General features: G+C 52.3%; 4 protein-coding genes across 4 annotated transcripts; 3 read left to right on the plus strand and 1 right to left on the minus strand.

Annotated features, from left to right (window-relative positions):
• Positions 1-4,667: 4,667 nt before the first annotated feature.
• BZA05DRAFT_471015 (uncharacterized protein) lies at positions 4,668-6,013 on the plus strand (the record flags this gene model as incomplete). Its single annotated transcript, XM_051487933.1, has 4 exons — positions 4,668-5,147; positions 5,205-5,302; positions 5,377-5,803; positions 5,860-6,013. Exons 1-4 carry the CDS (start codon positions 4,675-4,677, stop codon positions 6,011-6,013), a joined length of 1,152 nt encoding a protein of 383 aa, XP_051342828.1. The 5' UTR covers positions 4,668-4,674.
• A 471-nt stretch (positions 6,014-6,484) lies between these two features.
• Positions 6,485-7,570, minus strand: BZA05DRAFT_386413 (uncharacterized protein). The gene is made up of 2 exons (XM_051482484.1): positions 7,512-7,570; positions 6,485-7,457 (listed from the first exon to the last, which is right to left on the minus strand). Exons 1-2 carry the CDS (start codon positions 7,527-7,529, stop codon positions 6,600-6,602), a joined length of 876 nt encoding a protein of 291 aa, XP_051342829.1. The 5' UTR covers positions 7,530-7,570; the 3' UTR covers positions 6,485-6,599.
• Positions 7,571-8,980: 1,410 nt separating this feature from the next.
• Positions 8,981-10,298, plus strand: BZA05DRAFT_160678 (uncharacterized protein). Its single transcript, XM_051479083.1, has 4 exons — positions 8,981-9,127; positions 9,179-9,436; positions 9,490-9,926; positions 9,988-10,298. Exons 1-4 carry the CDS (start codon positions 9,015-9,017, stop codon positions 10,227-10,229), a joined length of 1,050 nt encoding a protein of 349 aa, XP_051342830.1. The 5' UTR covers positions 8,981-9,014; the 3' UTR covers positions 10,230-10,298.
• Positions 10,299-11,172: 874 nt separating this feature from the next.
• Positions 11,173-12,182, plus strand: BZA05DRAFT_441500 (uncharacterized protein; the record flags this gene model as incomplete). The annotated part of the gene is made up of 2 exons (XM_051486666.1): positions 11,173-11,216; positions 11,564-12,182. 2 exons carry the CDS (start codon positions 11,173-11,175, stop codon positions 12,180-12,182), a joined length of 663 nt encoding a protein of 220 aa, XP_051342831.1.
• Between the last annotated feature and the right edge of the window lie 1,132 nt (positions 12,183-13,314).

The following is a 13,314-nucleotide window of genomic DNA, read 5'->3' on the forward strand; positions in this document are numbered from 1 at the left end:
CGGGGCTCCAACTTCCAAGTACCTACATACACAAGGATCTTGCCTACGTACTACTGCCTTGTGGCTGTACATACCTATTGGGAATACACATCGTCGATTCACATCCTTTTCGCCGAGCGCCGAGATGTGGGGTTATGACGTGGCATGTTGTGTTGTGGCAGGAATGGCTGCCGTTGACGCCGTACTGAGGGAACTTTTAAGGTTCCGATGTATATCACAGGCTCTGTCCATGAAACTGCTTCCCTCTAGAGGACTGACGTATGTAGAGTCCAGCCACTTTTGAAGTCATATAGATTTCTAGAGTGGTAACTAATCCGCCACTCTGTCGATCTCAAGCACTATTTCCAGTCTTGGACCAATGTTGAATTCGCAATCACAGTCGATTTCGGGAATGCATCCATGGGCTGTTTTTCGATATCCGACAAGCGCGTTACTAGGTATCTGCAACTTTTCAGTTGGGAGTCTTGAACGTACTCTTCTGTTCTTGCTCATTCGTTCACTGGCAGATTGGAGGATGTCGTTTTTGAAAATGCTTGGACCTCGACAGGGCTGGAATGGTTCTAAGTAAAATCGGCGATTCTCCGGAACATCCGCTAGGACTAGGTAGTTAGTTGACCAGGTAGCTATATGCCTGGTAGTTAGCATGGTCTGGAACCAGAATCCAGAAAACCACGACTACGCCTTGTGCGTGTTCCTCGGTCGCGATTCGGCCCTCTTTCTCAAAGAGCAATGGGCAGGAACACTTGAGCGTGGCGCCAGTAGTATCTCAGATCGCTCCGGAAGTAAAAAGCTCCCTATGTACTTTTAGAATAGATTATCAATAATAGATCAACATCGAAGAGACAGTGTACCTACCTATCTCTGGAGGCACGACACGGCAAGCAGCTGTGCGTCCAAGCAGTCGTTCAAATATAGAAACCATTCGCCGCACTGGTTGCGTGTGTGCGTGCCTGGGTGCGTGGGTGCGTCCGCTGACGATGCTCCAGAAAAATCCATTCTGGATGCCGGGACCGTGTTCCGGTGGCACGAGAAATTGGGCGGCACAGTGAGTGGAGAAGCATGTAGTACATCTGTTTGTTTCTGGGAGAATGCGAATTAGATGGCGCACGGCGGGATCGACAAAACTAATAGCTTCCTAGACCTTTGCTCGGCCGCGGAAGTCATTGAAAGCGGCGGTCAGTGGTTTATTGTAACGTCGGAGTAACATCCCTGCCGAGTCCGGAGGTACATACCATTGGCAATAGGTATCGGCGGTGTCGCCTGGCCGTGGCGATTCACACGAGGCTATCGTGATGGGAAAGAAAAGAGTAATGGAGGAAGGTAGACGCAAAATTTTCGACGAGCAGGACCGCGTTCTTCGGGATGGAAGGGGCAGAGACATGGCGTATCGGATGGCTCTGGGAACAAGTCCACCCTAAGAAGAGCGACTCCCGATGCTTCGAGGGATGAGGTGTTGAAAATGATGAGCGAGTCTCGCGTTGTTTGTCGAGACTCGAGAGGTCGGAAGGAATGAGTTGTTGCGGTTGTTGTAAGGCTGGTCCGAACTAAGCTTGTACAGCTCGGATACCCAAATAGGAATACAGTGTTGAGAATCCGCTCGGAAAATCCGCTCTACGTTAGCAACACCTCACATCTCATTCTCACATCACCCACCGCCCTTCTGTCCTAAACGCCATGGAGCCACCCACCATCCGACCTTGAGAGGAGGAGTCCCGGGAATTACGCCTCGTTCGTCATTACAGTTGCGAGATTACACAAGAAATTCAAGCTAACAAGTATAGATACCACTCCTCGGGGAATCGGCGTCATCGACTTGGAGGCGACCGGCGACTGTGGCCATGAGGTGTGACACGCAGGTTAGCTCCAGATGAGCTCGATAATGCGGCTTAGGATGTCCTGAAGAATTTTCGCTTAAAGGATTTGAGTCGGATATCGGTTTTCCAGGGGCCATCCTATGCACCTCCTATGCACCTTCTGGTTATACATATACTTGCAACGGGCCTCGTGTGGTTCAATACCGACTACATACGAACATGGCTCGCTTAACCCGGCCAATACACAGGAAGGCAGCTTCGGACGGAGTCGCTGCGGGAACGCGGGCTGAGGGCGGCATATCGCTTCTCTTCCCTCCACCGACCCTTCAGCATGACGAACCCGTGGATCATTTCCAGCCCACCCGATGAAAGCTCTTGTACCCTTCATCGGATCTTTCACATATGTAGGGGGGGCGCAGCGGGGCGGTTCTCTCGGGGCCGCATTGAGTGCAGAAAATCGGACTGAGGTTCCAGCTGCCGGTTCATATCCGGGCTCCACCTCAGTAGCTCTCACGGCAAGCGCATACCGGTATTGTGATGGCATGACTATGCATACATGCGAATTCGAGTGCGGGCAACAATCAGTAATGCAGATGCTGACTTGATGCAGGGAGTTCAAGTGTGTCTCACATCCAGCCGTTATGATACTTTTCCTGACCAGCGGCAGGATGAGATTTCGAGCGCGAAAACGTCAGTTGAATGGATACCTACACGGAATATCGATCATCGCGTCGATGCTTCCTCGCCGGTCGACGTTGGGTTGGACTTTCTTCGTGGCTTGACTAGGCAGGTACCAGCGGATGGCATGATCGAAGAGAATACTGGTACCTACCTGCTGCGATGAATGAACTATCTCCATCCGGAATTTGCTTCCAGGATCCTGCACGACGTCGACTGAAAGTGGCGAATTCCAGCACAGCGCGTCGCTCGGTAGTCGACCGAGAGGTCAGTGAGGAACCACAGAGGTCTGGACGTTTATATAATGTACTCCCTGCAAGCCATCTACACGCCGGGCGGATTGGGCGCAAGGAGAGAAAAGCCATCCAATGGCAAGTCGGCAACAGCACTGGCGGGACGCAGCTGGCTTCTCAAACATCACAGCCCCCAAGCCACGTGAGATATCGGCCTGAGACAAGCGGCGCGTCGGATTACTAGTGCTGAGCATTGCAGCATCCGAAACCTGGTTCGCACTGCCGAGCCCCTGCATGCCCAGAGAAAGTGGGTCCGATCCTCGCGGGGAAGTGTTTGTTCACATGTTTATTGGTCTGTCCATCCACCACGTCTCGACTCTCGACTCTCGACAAGCTTCCCCGCCCCGTAGCTAACTACAGCACATATGCTGCTCTACTAGGAGTCTAGGGTACGTATGGCACCTAAAGTATTCCAGATAAGCCCGTCAATCGATTCCCCAGCAAGGCTACTTTTTCCCCACAGCTGAGCATCCCGATTCACTATATACCGGTATTCTACCTATAGTAGATATCTGGGGTACAAAAAATACCGTACGTCGATCAGGTTAATTTGCCAAGGACGTCGCTTGCTCCACATATATAGGAATTCATGTTTCTCGGCTGATGAACAAGCTAAAGTCATGCGTTCCTAGGTACACATACCTACATACCGCGAACCACGACTGGACGCATGGGCAAGAGGCGCAGCGTCATCCGTAAATGCGCTAGCCTCGTGGAATCTACGAGAGTTCTACTATCTGCCTATTGTAGAGGCATACATGCTGAAGGAACAAGTCACCTGCAACCCGGATCCTCACCGGGGTTCAAGGACTGGAAACAATACGTGCCAGACCGTTATAATGCACCTCCTCACGAACTAACTTCATCTTCGTGCCCTGGTTCCTGCCGGTATCAGTCTTCTGTTACGCCGAGCAAATCGGTTTGCTGGACCAACCCAATAGACGCACCAACCGGAGATGCATCACCTGAAGAAAACACTGATCATCATGTCCGGCGTCAGCGGCAACAGGTGTTCTGATGCCATTTACGGAAGGTCTGGTGGCAGGGAATCCGGAGTTTATGCACCTACCTCGTCGTCTCCATGATCACCGTACACATTTACTGCGTAGCTAGATCATGGGAGACGCAATTTCACACATCAGCTGAAATGTGGAAGGTGCCCTTTATGGCACATACCATCGGCCACGGAGAAATCGCCGTTCCGACGAGCGTCAGGATCGCCTTCAAAAGCAAAGAGAGGAGGCTATCACCGAGACAGTTTCAGGACGGACAAACTACGGAAGTGAACCGAAGGAGCAAAGTGGATGCGCAACAGTGGAAAGATGATTTCGCATCCTACGCTGTCCGTCGACCACCGACACTGTCCAACAAACATCAACCGCATTCTAGAGGCAGTGGCAGGCACTACGTGGAAACTCCCTGCGAGCCAGACCACATCTATCGTCGACACTAAAGACGAAGCCAAGCCGCCCCCACCCTACAACGCCTCTTTGCGACGTTCGGCTGTCGCCCGCATGTCGGTGGACGGCAGTAGGATCATGGAATCTAGCATCGGCCCTGGCATCGATCATGCCGTGGTTGGGCATACTGCTGCACAGATGGACGAGCATGAAGCACATCCTGAATGATAGGGGATTCAAGGATGGGCCTCGCCTGTCGCCACCGCAATCCTGGAGAACTACTTACACAATTAGAAGCTCAGGTCGCTGCACTTAAGTACCTGTGTAAATCCATGCTCTCGCGTCCTCGACATGACACGACGCACCGGATACGCCTCGGCTTTGCTGATCATTCCACCGGTATATAGGTATGTATGGGCCCTCCATCCTACACTGAAAGACACGAAGAATAATGGATCTCTCCTAGGCGCAGCGCTCCCTGACGGTACAATGACACCAGAACAAACCCTCGCATTCCTGATCACGGTTCAGGTCCTTGATGTAATCATCTGTGCCACACGATTCATCCTTCTACGACATCACCCACGGAAGACTCGCGACTTACTGGCGGACTTCTTCTTCGCATCCGCATTCGTCATCAACTTTTCCTTACTATGCTGCTTGATGCTGCAATCTCGCGACGAACTTCGTGCTATCACCAAGTTCAACGGCGATATGACGAAGGTTGCAACGTTCATGTACCGGCCTTATTGGACGAAAATCACATATATCGTTGGATTCTTCAATATTATCGAGCTGTGGTGTTTGAAGGCGGCGTTCTTAAGCTTTTACTGGGGACTGTTCAATCGGACTCAGACGAGGCTGCGATACTTGCTTCACCTTTGCATTGCGCTGGTCGCAGCAAGTGGGATTGCGCTCCTTATCTTGCAGTTGACTTGGTGTCTCCCGGTGGAGAATAATTGGTATGTACTTATTTGCTCACCACTCGAAGATCAAATATGCTGATGCGGCCAATGCAGGGCACGAGATTACCAGACATATGTCCAGTGCGCATACCTGAGTAGTCGGTTCACTCTCATATTCCAATCAGCACTCAATATCGGCACGGATGTCATGAGTACATTCCCATACCTCCCCAGCGGAAGGAAATCCGTCCCGTCACTCGACAGTACTAAGCCTCCGCGTCCTTAGTCTTTTGCCTACCACTCCTCGTCATTTCCCGCCTCATGCTGGAGCCCAACGTACGATTTGCCTTGATCGTAGCCTTCCTCCTCGGCGGAGTTTCGATCGCCGCGTCCGGTGTTCGCCACGCAATAATCAACCACATCCTTCGCGACCGATCCTCCGCTCTCGAGAACTACTCCCGCCGAAAGACCGTCGAGATGTGGGGCGTCATCGAACTCTCCTCGGCACTACTGGCGTTCTGCCTCCCACTTTTCAGACGACACCTGGTAAGCGTGTTTGGGCCTGGTGGTGTGCTGAGTCGTCGCGGGGGGAACAGCGGGAGTTCGAAGCAAAAAGTCCAAGTACTTGCCGCCGCAACGGTCGGTGGAAGTGCTATGAGTGAGGGACGGAAAGGTTCTAAGGGTAGGGCTGGAATTGAGATCGAGGATGTCGAGTTGGGGAGATATCTTGGGATTACAGAAGGTAGGGCGCCGAAATTTGGTGCCGAAGATTGGCGTTCACCGACAATGAAAACAGCGTGCTCGTCGTCGTTAGGGATAAGGTCAGGTGCATCGAGTCAGGAGCGGCTGAACAAGGAAATTACGCATCTAGAGCAGGAGACGCATCGTCATCGAGCGAATTCTACTATGGTCTAACCTACTGAACATAATAATTGTAATGACTCTCTCTTCATCAGTACTTACTCGGTTAATGTCCATTCTGTCGGGGAGTGTCGAGCGAGCCATCCGTCCCCGAAAACCCAGTCGGACCTTGTGATTCCAGAGCCGCGAACTCAGCCTCTACTCTAGAGCAACTAGCTCCCGGGCTTTGATGTAACCAGGCTGGGCACCTCACGGGATGCAAGCAAAGCCACAATAAACACCCCGTCTGGATCGGATGGCCTGGATACTAGATGGACTTACCTACCTCTGATATCGGCGGCTGTCTTGGCCGGAACGACGTCCGGCGATGACCTCACACGGGCTCCCGCATCAGCCACAACGCGATGATGTCAGTAGTTCGTTGTTGGCTACAATATTAGCGCTGTGGCTCATTAGCCATTGGAGTTGTCTCACATGGCGGTTTCCCGTATGAACATTCTCAATCGTTGAACTCCATGAGCTGCCGTGCTTGAGTGAAGTGAAAGAATAATTGCCCTGAGTGAAGTGGAAGAAGAGTAGCAGTTTTATCCCCATACGCCTTAATATAGTACATGATCCAATGATACAATAGCACCCATAGTTAGGCGTCTACAATTTTCCTCCCGAGAACTTCCACACCGCCATGTACGCCCAATCGGCAATACTCCTTCCCTTCTCCTCCGGCGTTGCATTATCCCACTGATCCACGGGGCGTCCAAACACCACTGGGAAGACACTCGCCACCACTTTCTGTTCGTCCTTCGCCAGGTGCGGCCAGATGTCGACAATCTTGCCGGCATTGGCGTTCATCGCAATCTCCGGTTTCGGCAGGATCGTCTTAATAGCCAGCGGCAGGTCGTTGGCGAATTTGACGAGACTCTGCTCGCTCGAGAATCCCATCGTTTCCCAATCAATCTTGTTCTCCAGCAGGAGCTTGGTTATAGGGTGCACGTCCTTCTTCTCCAACGCGGCCAACCGCGCCGTAAGCTTGTTCAGCAGCTGCCCGTGTAGATCCGCCTGCACAACCGTGCTCTTCTTCGCCAACGCGGCCTCGATAGCTGCTATCCTCGACGGCAGCGGGTTGACGGACTCGGTGAGCTTCGACAGACTCTTCTCGGTGGCACTGGTGGACTTCGATTTCTCGAGCGCCTTCGCAATCTCCTTCTTGATCGAGTTCACCTCCGTTTTCGTCGTGTTCAGTGAGCTGGTGTGATGCTTGTGCAGCGCCTCGTGTTCGTGTGAAAGCCTCTTCAGCTGTACCGAGAGCGTTTCGACCGTGTCCTCCGGCTTCACAGGTACCGCCTCAGCTCCTTCCGCCGCTGCTATCGCTGCTGTCGCTGCTGCTGCCGGGTCTCCATTGCTGGCGGAAGCCCTCGCGGCGGCACGGGCGGCAGCACGGGCTGCTTTATTGGATAAGGTTGGCGCTACAGCGGTAGCTGCGGGTTTCGATGCGCCGGAGAAGGGGGCCTGATTAAGTTGTTAATTGAGGCGGCAGTACGGACGAAGAGATGAGGGGCGTACTCTGATCCATCGAAACATCTTGATAATTTGGAGTTGTTGCACGGAAGAAGAAAATCTTTAGCGTAGAGTTTTTTTATCACCCGCATTGGAGCCGCACGGGGCAAACCTAGCCCACGGCAGGTGCCGATCAGTAAGCCTAGGCAACACGTGGACGTTGTGAGAAGCAGCCTCGATGTGAGTATCGCAGCATCTTGAGATATCTAAATTTTTGTTTTATTCCAAGTATGTGATGCGGCCAGAAGTCTTCCTGTTGCTTTATTCCTCGAGGAGGCGGTGGCTAAGCTCTCCATGCGCCACTTCAAGCCACCATGCATGCCCCAGTGGATTCGTGCTGCTATGTAGAAACGTTGTTCCGCACCGACCAATACCTACGCTGAGCCTCTACAGACCACTGACTACGCTCAGCCACCCTCGAAGCTACCCCGCACGTACCAAACGCGTGATCCAGTGACCCCGCCACGCGAGACTCGGTCGATTTCTACCCCCACATCCGACCCTCACCCTCCCGCTCACTCGGCCGCCGACTCCAGCTCACGGATATGTGGTCTTCACATGTGACTCTTCCTATGTAGAGGCCGCCAACTGCTGTCGTAACCGTCGGAGTTGCGGTACGGCTCACTCCCGTGATGCATGGGACTACATATCGCGGCTATCCGGCATAGAAGACCGATACACCGGGCGAACTATCCCAACGGTCCATCGTCCAGGAAAGGCATGTGACGGTGTTCATGGAAGAAACAGCATTCAGCCCTGTGGCTCTTCAATTTGCCCGTCGATTGATGGTCTTCTCCCACCCCGCAAGCGATCTATGTCGCCAATTACGGTACCGGCTGCTCACCATCCAGGCAGTCGCGACTCGCCCCTGGCGCAGAAGATATACATAGCCATCCCAGCGATAAATACTACATGTTCATAGGATCCGTCAGCCAATCTTCTTCAAACCATGGCAATCGAGATTTCAGGCGACCCAGACCGGAGGACACTCTACTATTTAGCCGCGACCACTCCTACCCGTCGGCAGCTAGCGCCGTCTGCCTACACTGTAGGAATGACTAGGTCGTTGTAGAGAACTCTTGGTCATTATAACTTCCTGAAGATCTCCTTTGTGTGGACGTCTATGAAGACATTTGACACCGCTCAGAAAAGAAAAGGGTGTTTGAGCCATCACGAACGACCTTCCATGCGATCTCAAACGACTTTAAAAGGCGGAAACATCAGATCTCATTTCAAGCATTCAGGCCACCCGCCAGATCAGCCGCTGCATCTAATCCCTGGGTATATGGGTTCGTTACCTGCTAAAACTGCTACACCTACCGAGAAAAATCTAATAATCCGTTAAAATAGCGTGGAAGACAATCGCGTAACGTCCAGGCTTTATGGGTGGATGTCACCTTCCTGTTAGGCAACCGGGACGCCGGGAATTTTTCTACATAAAGGATGTGTTGGTTCCCGCATTGATTTGGTTTTTGGTAACCCAACCGACTTCTTCTCGCAATTCCGGTCATGTTTGCATTCCGATTCTCCTCCGTACTACTGTTGGCCCTGAGTTTGGCTGCCGAAGTGTTGGGTTCGCCGACGACCTCGACCTGCAGGAATCCTATCAAGCGGAAGGAATGGTGCGTACTGATATCCTTCTCCTCTGCACTCGGTAGCTAACCGACATCCAGGCGCGCACTTTCGCGTGGAGAAAAGAAGAACTACCTCAAAGCCGTCCAGTGTCTCGGCCGCAAGCCCGCAAAGTTCAATGCCGATATTCCCGGCGCCACATCGAGATTTGATGAATTCCAGGGCGTGCACATCCAACAGACCGAGAGAATTCACTTTGTTGGCGCGTTCGCTATCTGGCATCGGTACTACCTGATGGAATTTGAGAGGGCATTGCGAACGGAGTGTGGCTGGAAAGCTGGTATCCCGTACTGGGACTGGTTCGTACTTTCCAACTTCCACAGAAGGATCGGAATGCTGACTTTCGGTGCAGGACAATCGACGCGGAAAGCGATATCCCGATGGAGGAGTGGTCGATCTTCAACTCCGACGACGGCTTTGGGGGTAACGGGCCCTACATGGACCTCCCCGCCAATAGCACTCTCTTCCCCGTTCCCGGTCGCACCGGCGGAGGCTGCGTCCCGGACGGCCCGTTCACGGCTGACAAGTTCCTTGTCGGCCTCGGTCCTTCGCACAACGCGTCGATCGCAAATCCTCACTGCCTCAAGCGTGACTTCTCGCCGGAGGTGGTGAAGTACAACCTGCAGAAGGCGACGTGGAACGAAGTGCTAGAACAGTCCAATTTCGGGCGCTTCGCGAAACGGCTGGAGGCGGAGCCGAACTGGACAACTACCAATATCCACGGCGGAGGCCACTTCGGTATCGGTGGCAGCATGGGCGATATGGGAGATTCCTACAATTCCCCCGGTGGTCAGTACTCCTCTACCCCCTCCCGGCGAAATTATCGTACTGACATGTGATACCTTCGCAGACCCGCTGTTCTACCAACACCACGCAAACCTCGACCGCCTCTTCTGGGATTGGCAGAAGATCTCTCTGCCAGCGCGGCTGAAGGACGTCTCTGGACCCATCTACATGTTCGATTACGCCAACGCCGTGGGCGGAAACATCACGCTCGACTTCGAGATTAATCTGGGTCCGTTGGGCAAGACAAAGAAGCTGAAAGAGCTCATGGACATTAGACAGAAGGACATCTGCTATACTTACGTATAGCGATGGATGTATGTAGCATGGCGGAGTAATGGGAGAAAGAGCGTACCTATGACTTTGTGCCGTCACTCATTTGGCGTATTTCATTATGACTCACTCGGCTTGACATCTCATTTGCCACCTCAACCCACCGTGATTGCTACCGTGAGTCACTACCACAAGCCGGTTATCGAGATTGTAGACAGGTTAGCTGGGCAGTGAGTCTCGCCATGGTCTAGATAGACTCTATGCGGGTAACGAGGAATCGAGAAGAAAAAATGAGGGCATTGCTACCACTCTGAATGAACACCCAAACCACCAAGCTCATTCCCATCCATTTGATCTTCCAAGACCCAGGACCTCGCAAACCCAAAACAAATCGAATTCCACCACCTCCCAGCTATCCCATGCCCTTGCGGTCCTATCCTCCACGACTTCCACGCCCGCTCGCAGTTGTAGAAGTCGAAGTCGTCTCGGTGTCGTAGTACATCGATCAGGCCGGGTTTCTCTCGCAATTAGTTTCTTCTGTCGCCGTCTCTTCCTTGACTGATATACCCATTCGCACAGATCTGTGAGGAGTTCAGGTACTTGGGTTTGGTGTTTGGTATGGTGATGATCGCAACGTGTGTGATGTTTGATGTCCGTAGGTGGTTTGGTCCTTGCTGCACTGTACCCACAGCGCAAAGCGGGCGGCGGAACGAAACGACTGTCCGGCTTGGCTGGTTGCTGTCTTTTTATTTTTATTTTTATTTTGTGGGAAGGAGGAGGGGGAGTGGCTGCCGGAAAAGGAGGGCTGCACTGCAAAGAGTGAGGCTCGGCCAATATTCCAAGGTAACTAACTCCAAGAGGTCTCTGCTACTTGCTATTGACCTTCTATCTCTTCCATTCCCTCACTCTCACACTTCCACTCCCACGTCCCATTCAAGTACAACCCCAACTTCCAAGCAATCACTACCTATCATCCACCATGAGCTTCAACCTGCCTATCCGCCACCATCCCCTGTCTCGAAGGTATATCGTTAATCCTACGAGGCACTGTTTTACTTGTTTACTGATCTTCCTAAATCACAGCAACCGCCGTACTGGAGACCTTCGAGGACAAAACAACTCGGCTAGGGGAAGAGGTCGTGATAGATATGACTCTAGTCGTCCCCGACGGAGGTATATCCATCACTCTCGACTGCTATTCCATCTGATTCAATTGTTTCCGTAGGGCTAGATCTTCAAGTCCCGTCAACAATAGGTTCCAAAGGCTGGTTGTATTCGGAAACTCGAGACAGGAACCCTTCCGCCTTCGAACCAGGTCACTCCCTTCGCATACCCCCAGTATTCAGTGCTCCGCTAACACCACTCACCAGGTCTGCTAGCCCGGCCCGTATCCAGGCTACCCCCATTCTAGCAGAACCACGATACAGCTGTGACGGCTGCGGAACCCAGATTCCCATTGGCAGCACGTGCCCGTTCTACCCTCACAACGGATCTCCTTTGGGTGTCATAAAGCTTTCGAACCCTCGCAAGCTACCTTCCTGGCAAGCTAGGTGCCGTTCGAATGCTCAGTCTGTTACTCCTGGTGGCAATAATGTCCCGCAGGCGGAGACTCAGCCGCCTCTCCAAGGTATGGGACACGGCCAGTCGCTTTCGGTCCCCATGAAAAGCGAGAAATACCGCGACGCTCCTCGTGCAAGAGGTGGTGATATCCTACGTCCTCGCAACGACAATAATCGGATCAACAAAAATCCGCAGCCAACACCAGTACAGCGTGCACCAGTACAGGCTGCACCACTTCGCCGTGGCGAACTTTCCCCCAATCTGAAAGCGTGGCAGGAGTTGGTTATCGCCCACCGGCAGACCTACGGAGAACTCGAACCCAGAAGGCAAGCCGCGCAGGCCGATCACTGGACTACGCAAATGGGTCAGTTGAATATCCAAGAGTGTGGAGACCGTGCTTCCACTCCCGGAAGGTTCATGGAAGAGTGAGTTGAGTTAGACTTGTGTTTTATTGATACATTAACGAGTGTTCGGCCTACATATTTACCAGGCTTATGCGAACGGTTGGAATTGACTTTATTACTTGTTGGTTTTCTAGGGGATAACATTGTTACAGGGAGTCTTGATACATGATTACTTGCTTCGATATGTTTCTTTTGCTTCTGTGAGCTCTGGCCGGAGTTTATGAGAGGAGTCCGTATTTTTTCTGTGTTTTTTTTACTGATGAGCTCTATTGGAGAGTGGATGAAGAATTTTTGCATTGTACAAGCAGTTTGGGATTCTGTGTATTGTTACTGTGTATGCGCTGTTATTTCTGTATCTTACTCGGTGTGGCTGCGGAGTATCGCCAATGGGAAGCGAGACTTCAATTGTAACTTCGGTATCGTCATGATCATGGTTTCCACTTGATATCACCTGCCACTACACCAATGACTGAAAGATACCGAAGTAGTATGGAAAGAGGAACGTCCATTTATTTTATACATGATATGGTCCCAACCCCAACAAACTAAGAACTAGACATGCCGATTCCACTCTCTCTGTGCTCTGTTCCTTCCTCCGGCGCGCGGACCACACCATGCAGCGCCGTCAACTCCGCCTGTTTACACACATTTTCAGTTTGCCATTAGAAGTAGTGAGGAAAGAAGGAGACTCACGAGATTGTAGAGCAGTGTTCTGTACGTCTGGGCACAGACGCTCGGGCGGGTGGTCTTGAAGCTTAACCGAACCAGGAGCAGCTCGTAGATGTCCGCGTTGATGCGGTACACGGTCTCCAAAACCTCATCCGACGTGAGCAGAAACTCGGGGCAGTTGAGGTCACTCCTCATCATTTCGAGAAGAGGCACCAGCTGTGCCATCCGTTAGCATCCATCAGAAAATCAGCAAAGGAGATAGAAGTGAGTGCATACAGATGGGCAATCATTCTCGTCCGGCAATTGCGGGCCGTGGAAAGGGTCCGGTTAGGAAAATTCCCCAAGAATGTCCATCAGGACACGAAACCGGTGGATAGCCACCTTCAGATCCTCTGTGAGGGTCCACGGGTCTTCCACAGGCCAAGCGCGGATAGGAGGATCCGGAGGCTGCTACTTGGTGATCAACTTGTGGTCTGATTCTCGCGAGA

The sequence above is a fragment of the Tricharina praecox genome (assembly GCF_024521635.1).
Source record: "Tricharina praecox strain CBS 144465 chromosome Unknown BZA05scaffold_3, whole genome shotgun sequence".
NCBI lineage: Eukaryota > Fungi > Ascomycota > Pezizomycetes > Pezizales > Pyronemataceae > Tricharina > Tricharina praecox.

Bases quoted from the DNA above. Each gene is read 5' to 3' on its own strand.
- BZA05DRAFT_160678 (XM_051479083.1), top strand. From the start codon at position 9,015: ATGTTTGCATTCCGATTCTCCTCCGTACTACTGTTGGCCCTGAGTTTG. The intron at 9,128-9,178 runs GTGCGTACTGAT...ACCGACATCCAG, and splicing joins CCTATCAAGCGGAAGGAATG to GCGCGCACTTTCGCGTGGAG. The intron at 9,437-9,489 runs GTTCGTACTTTC...CTTTCGGTGCAG, and splicing joins GGTATCCCGTACTGGGACTG to GACAATCGACGCGGAAAGCG.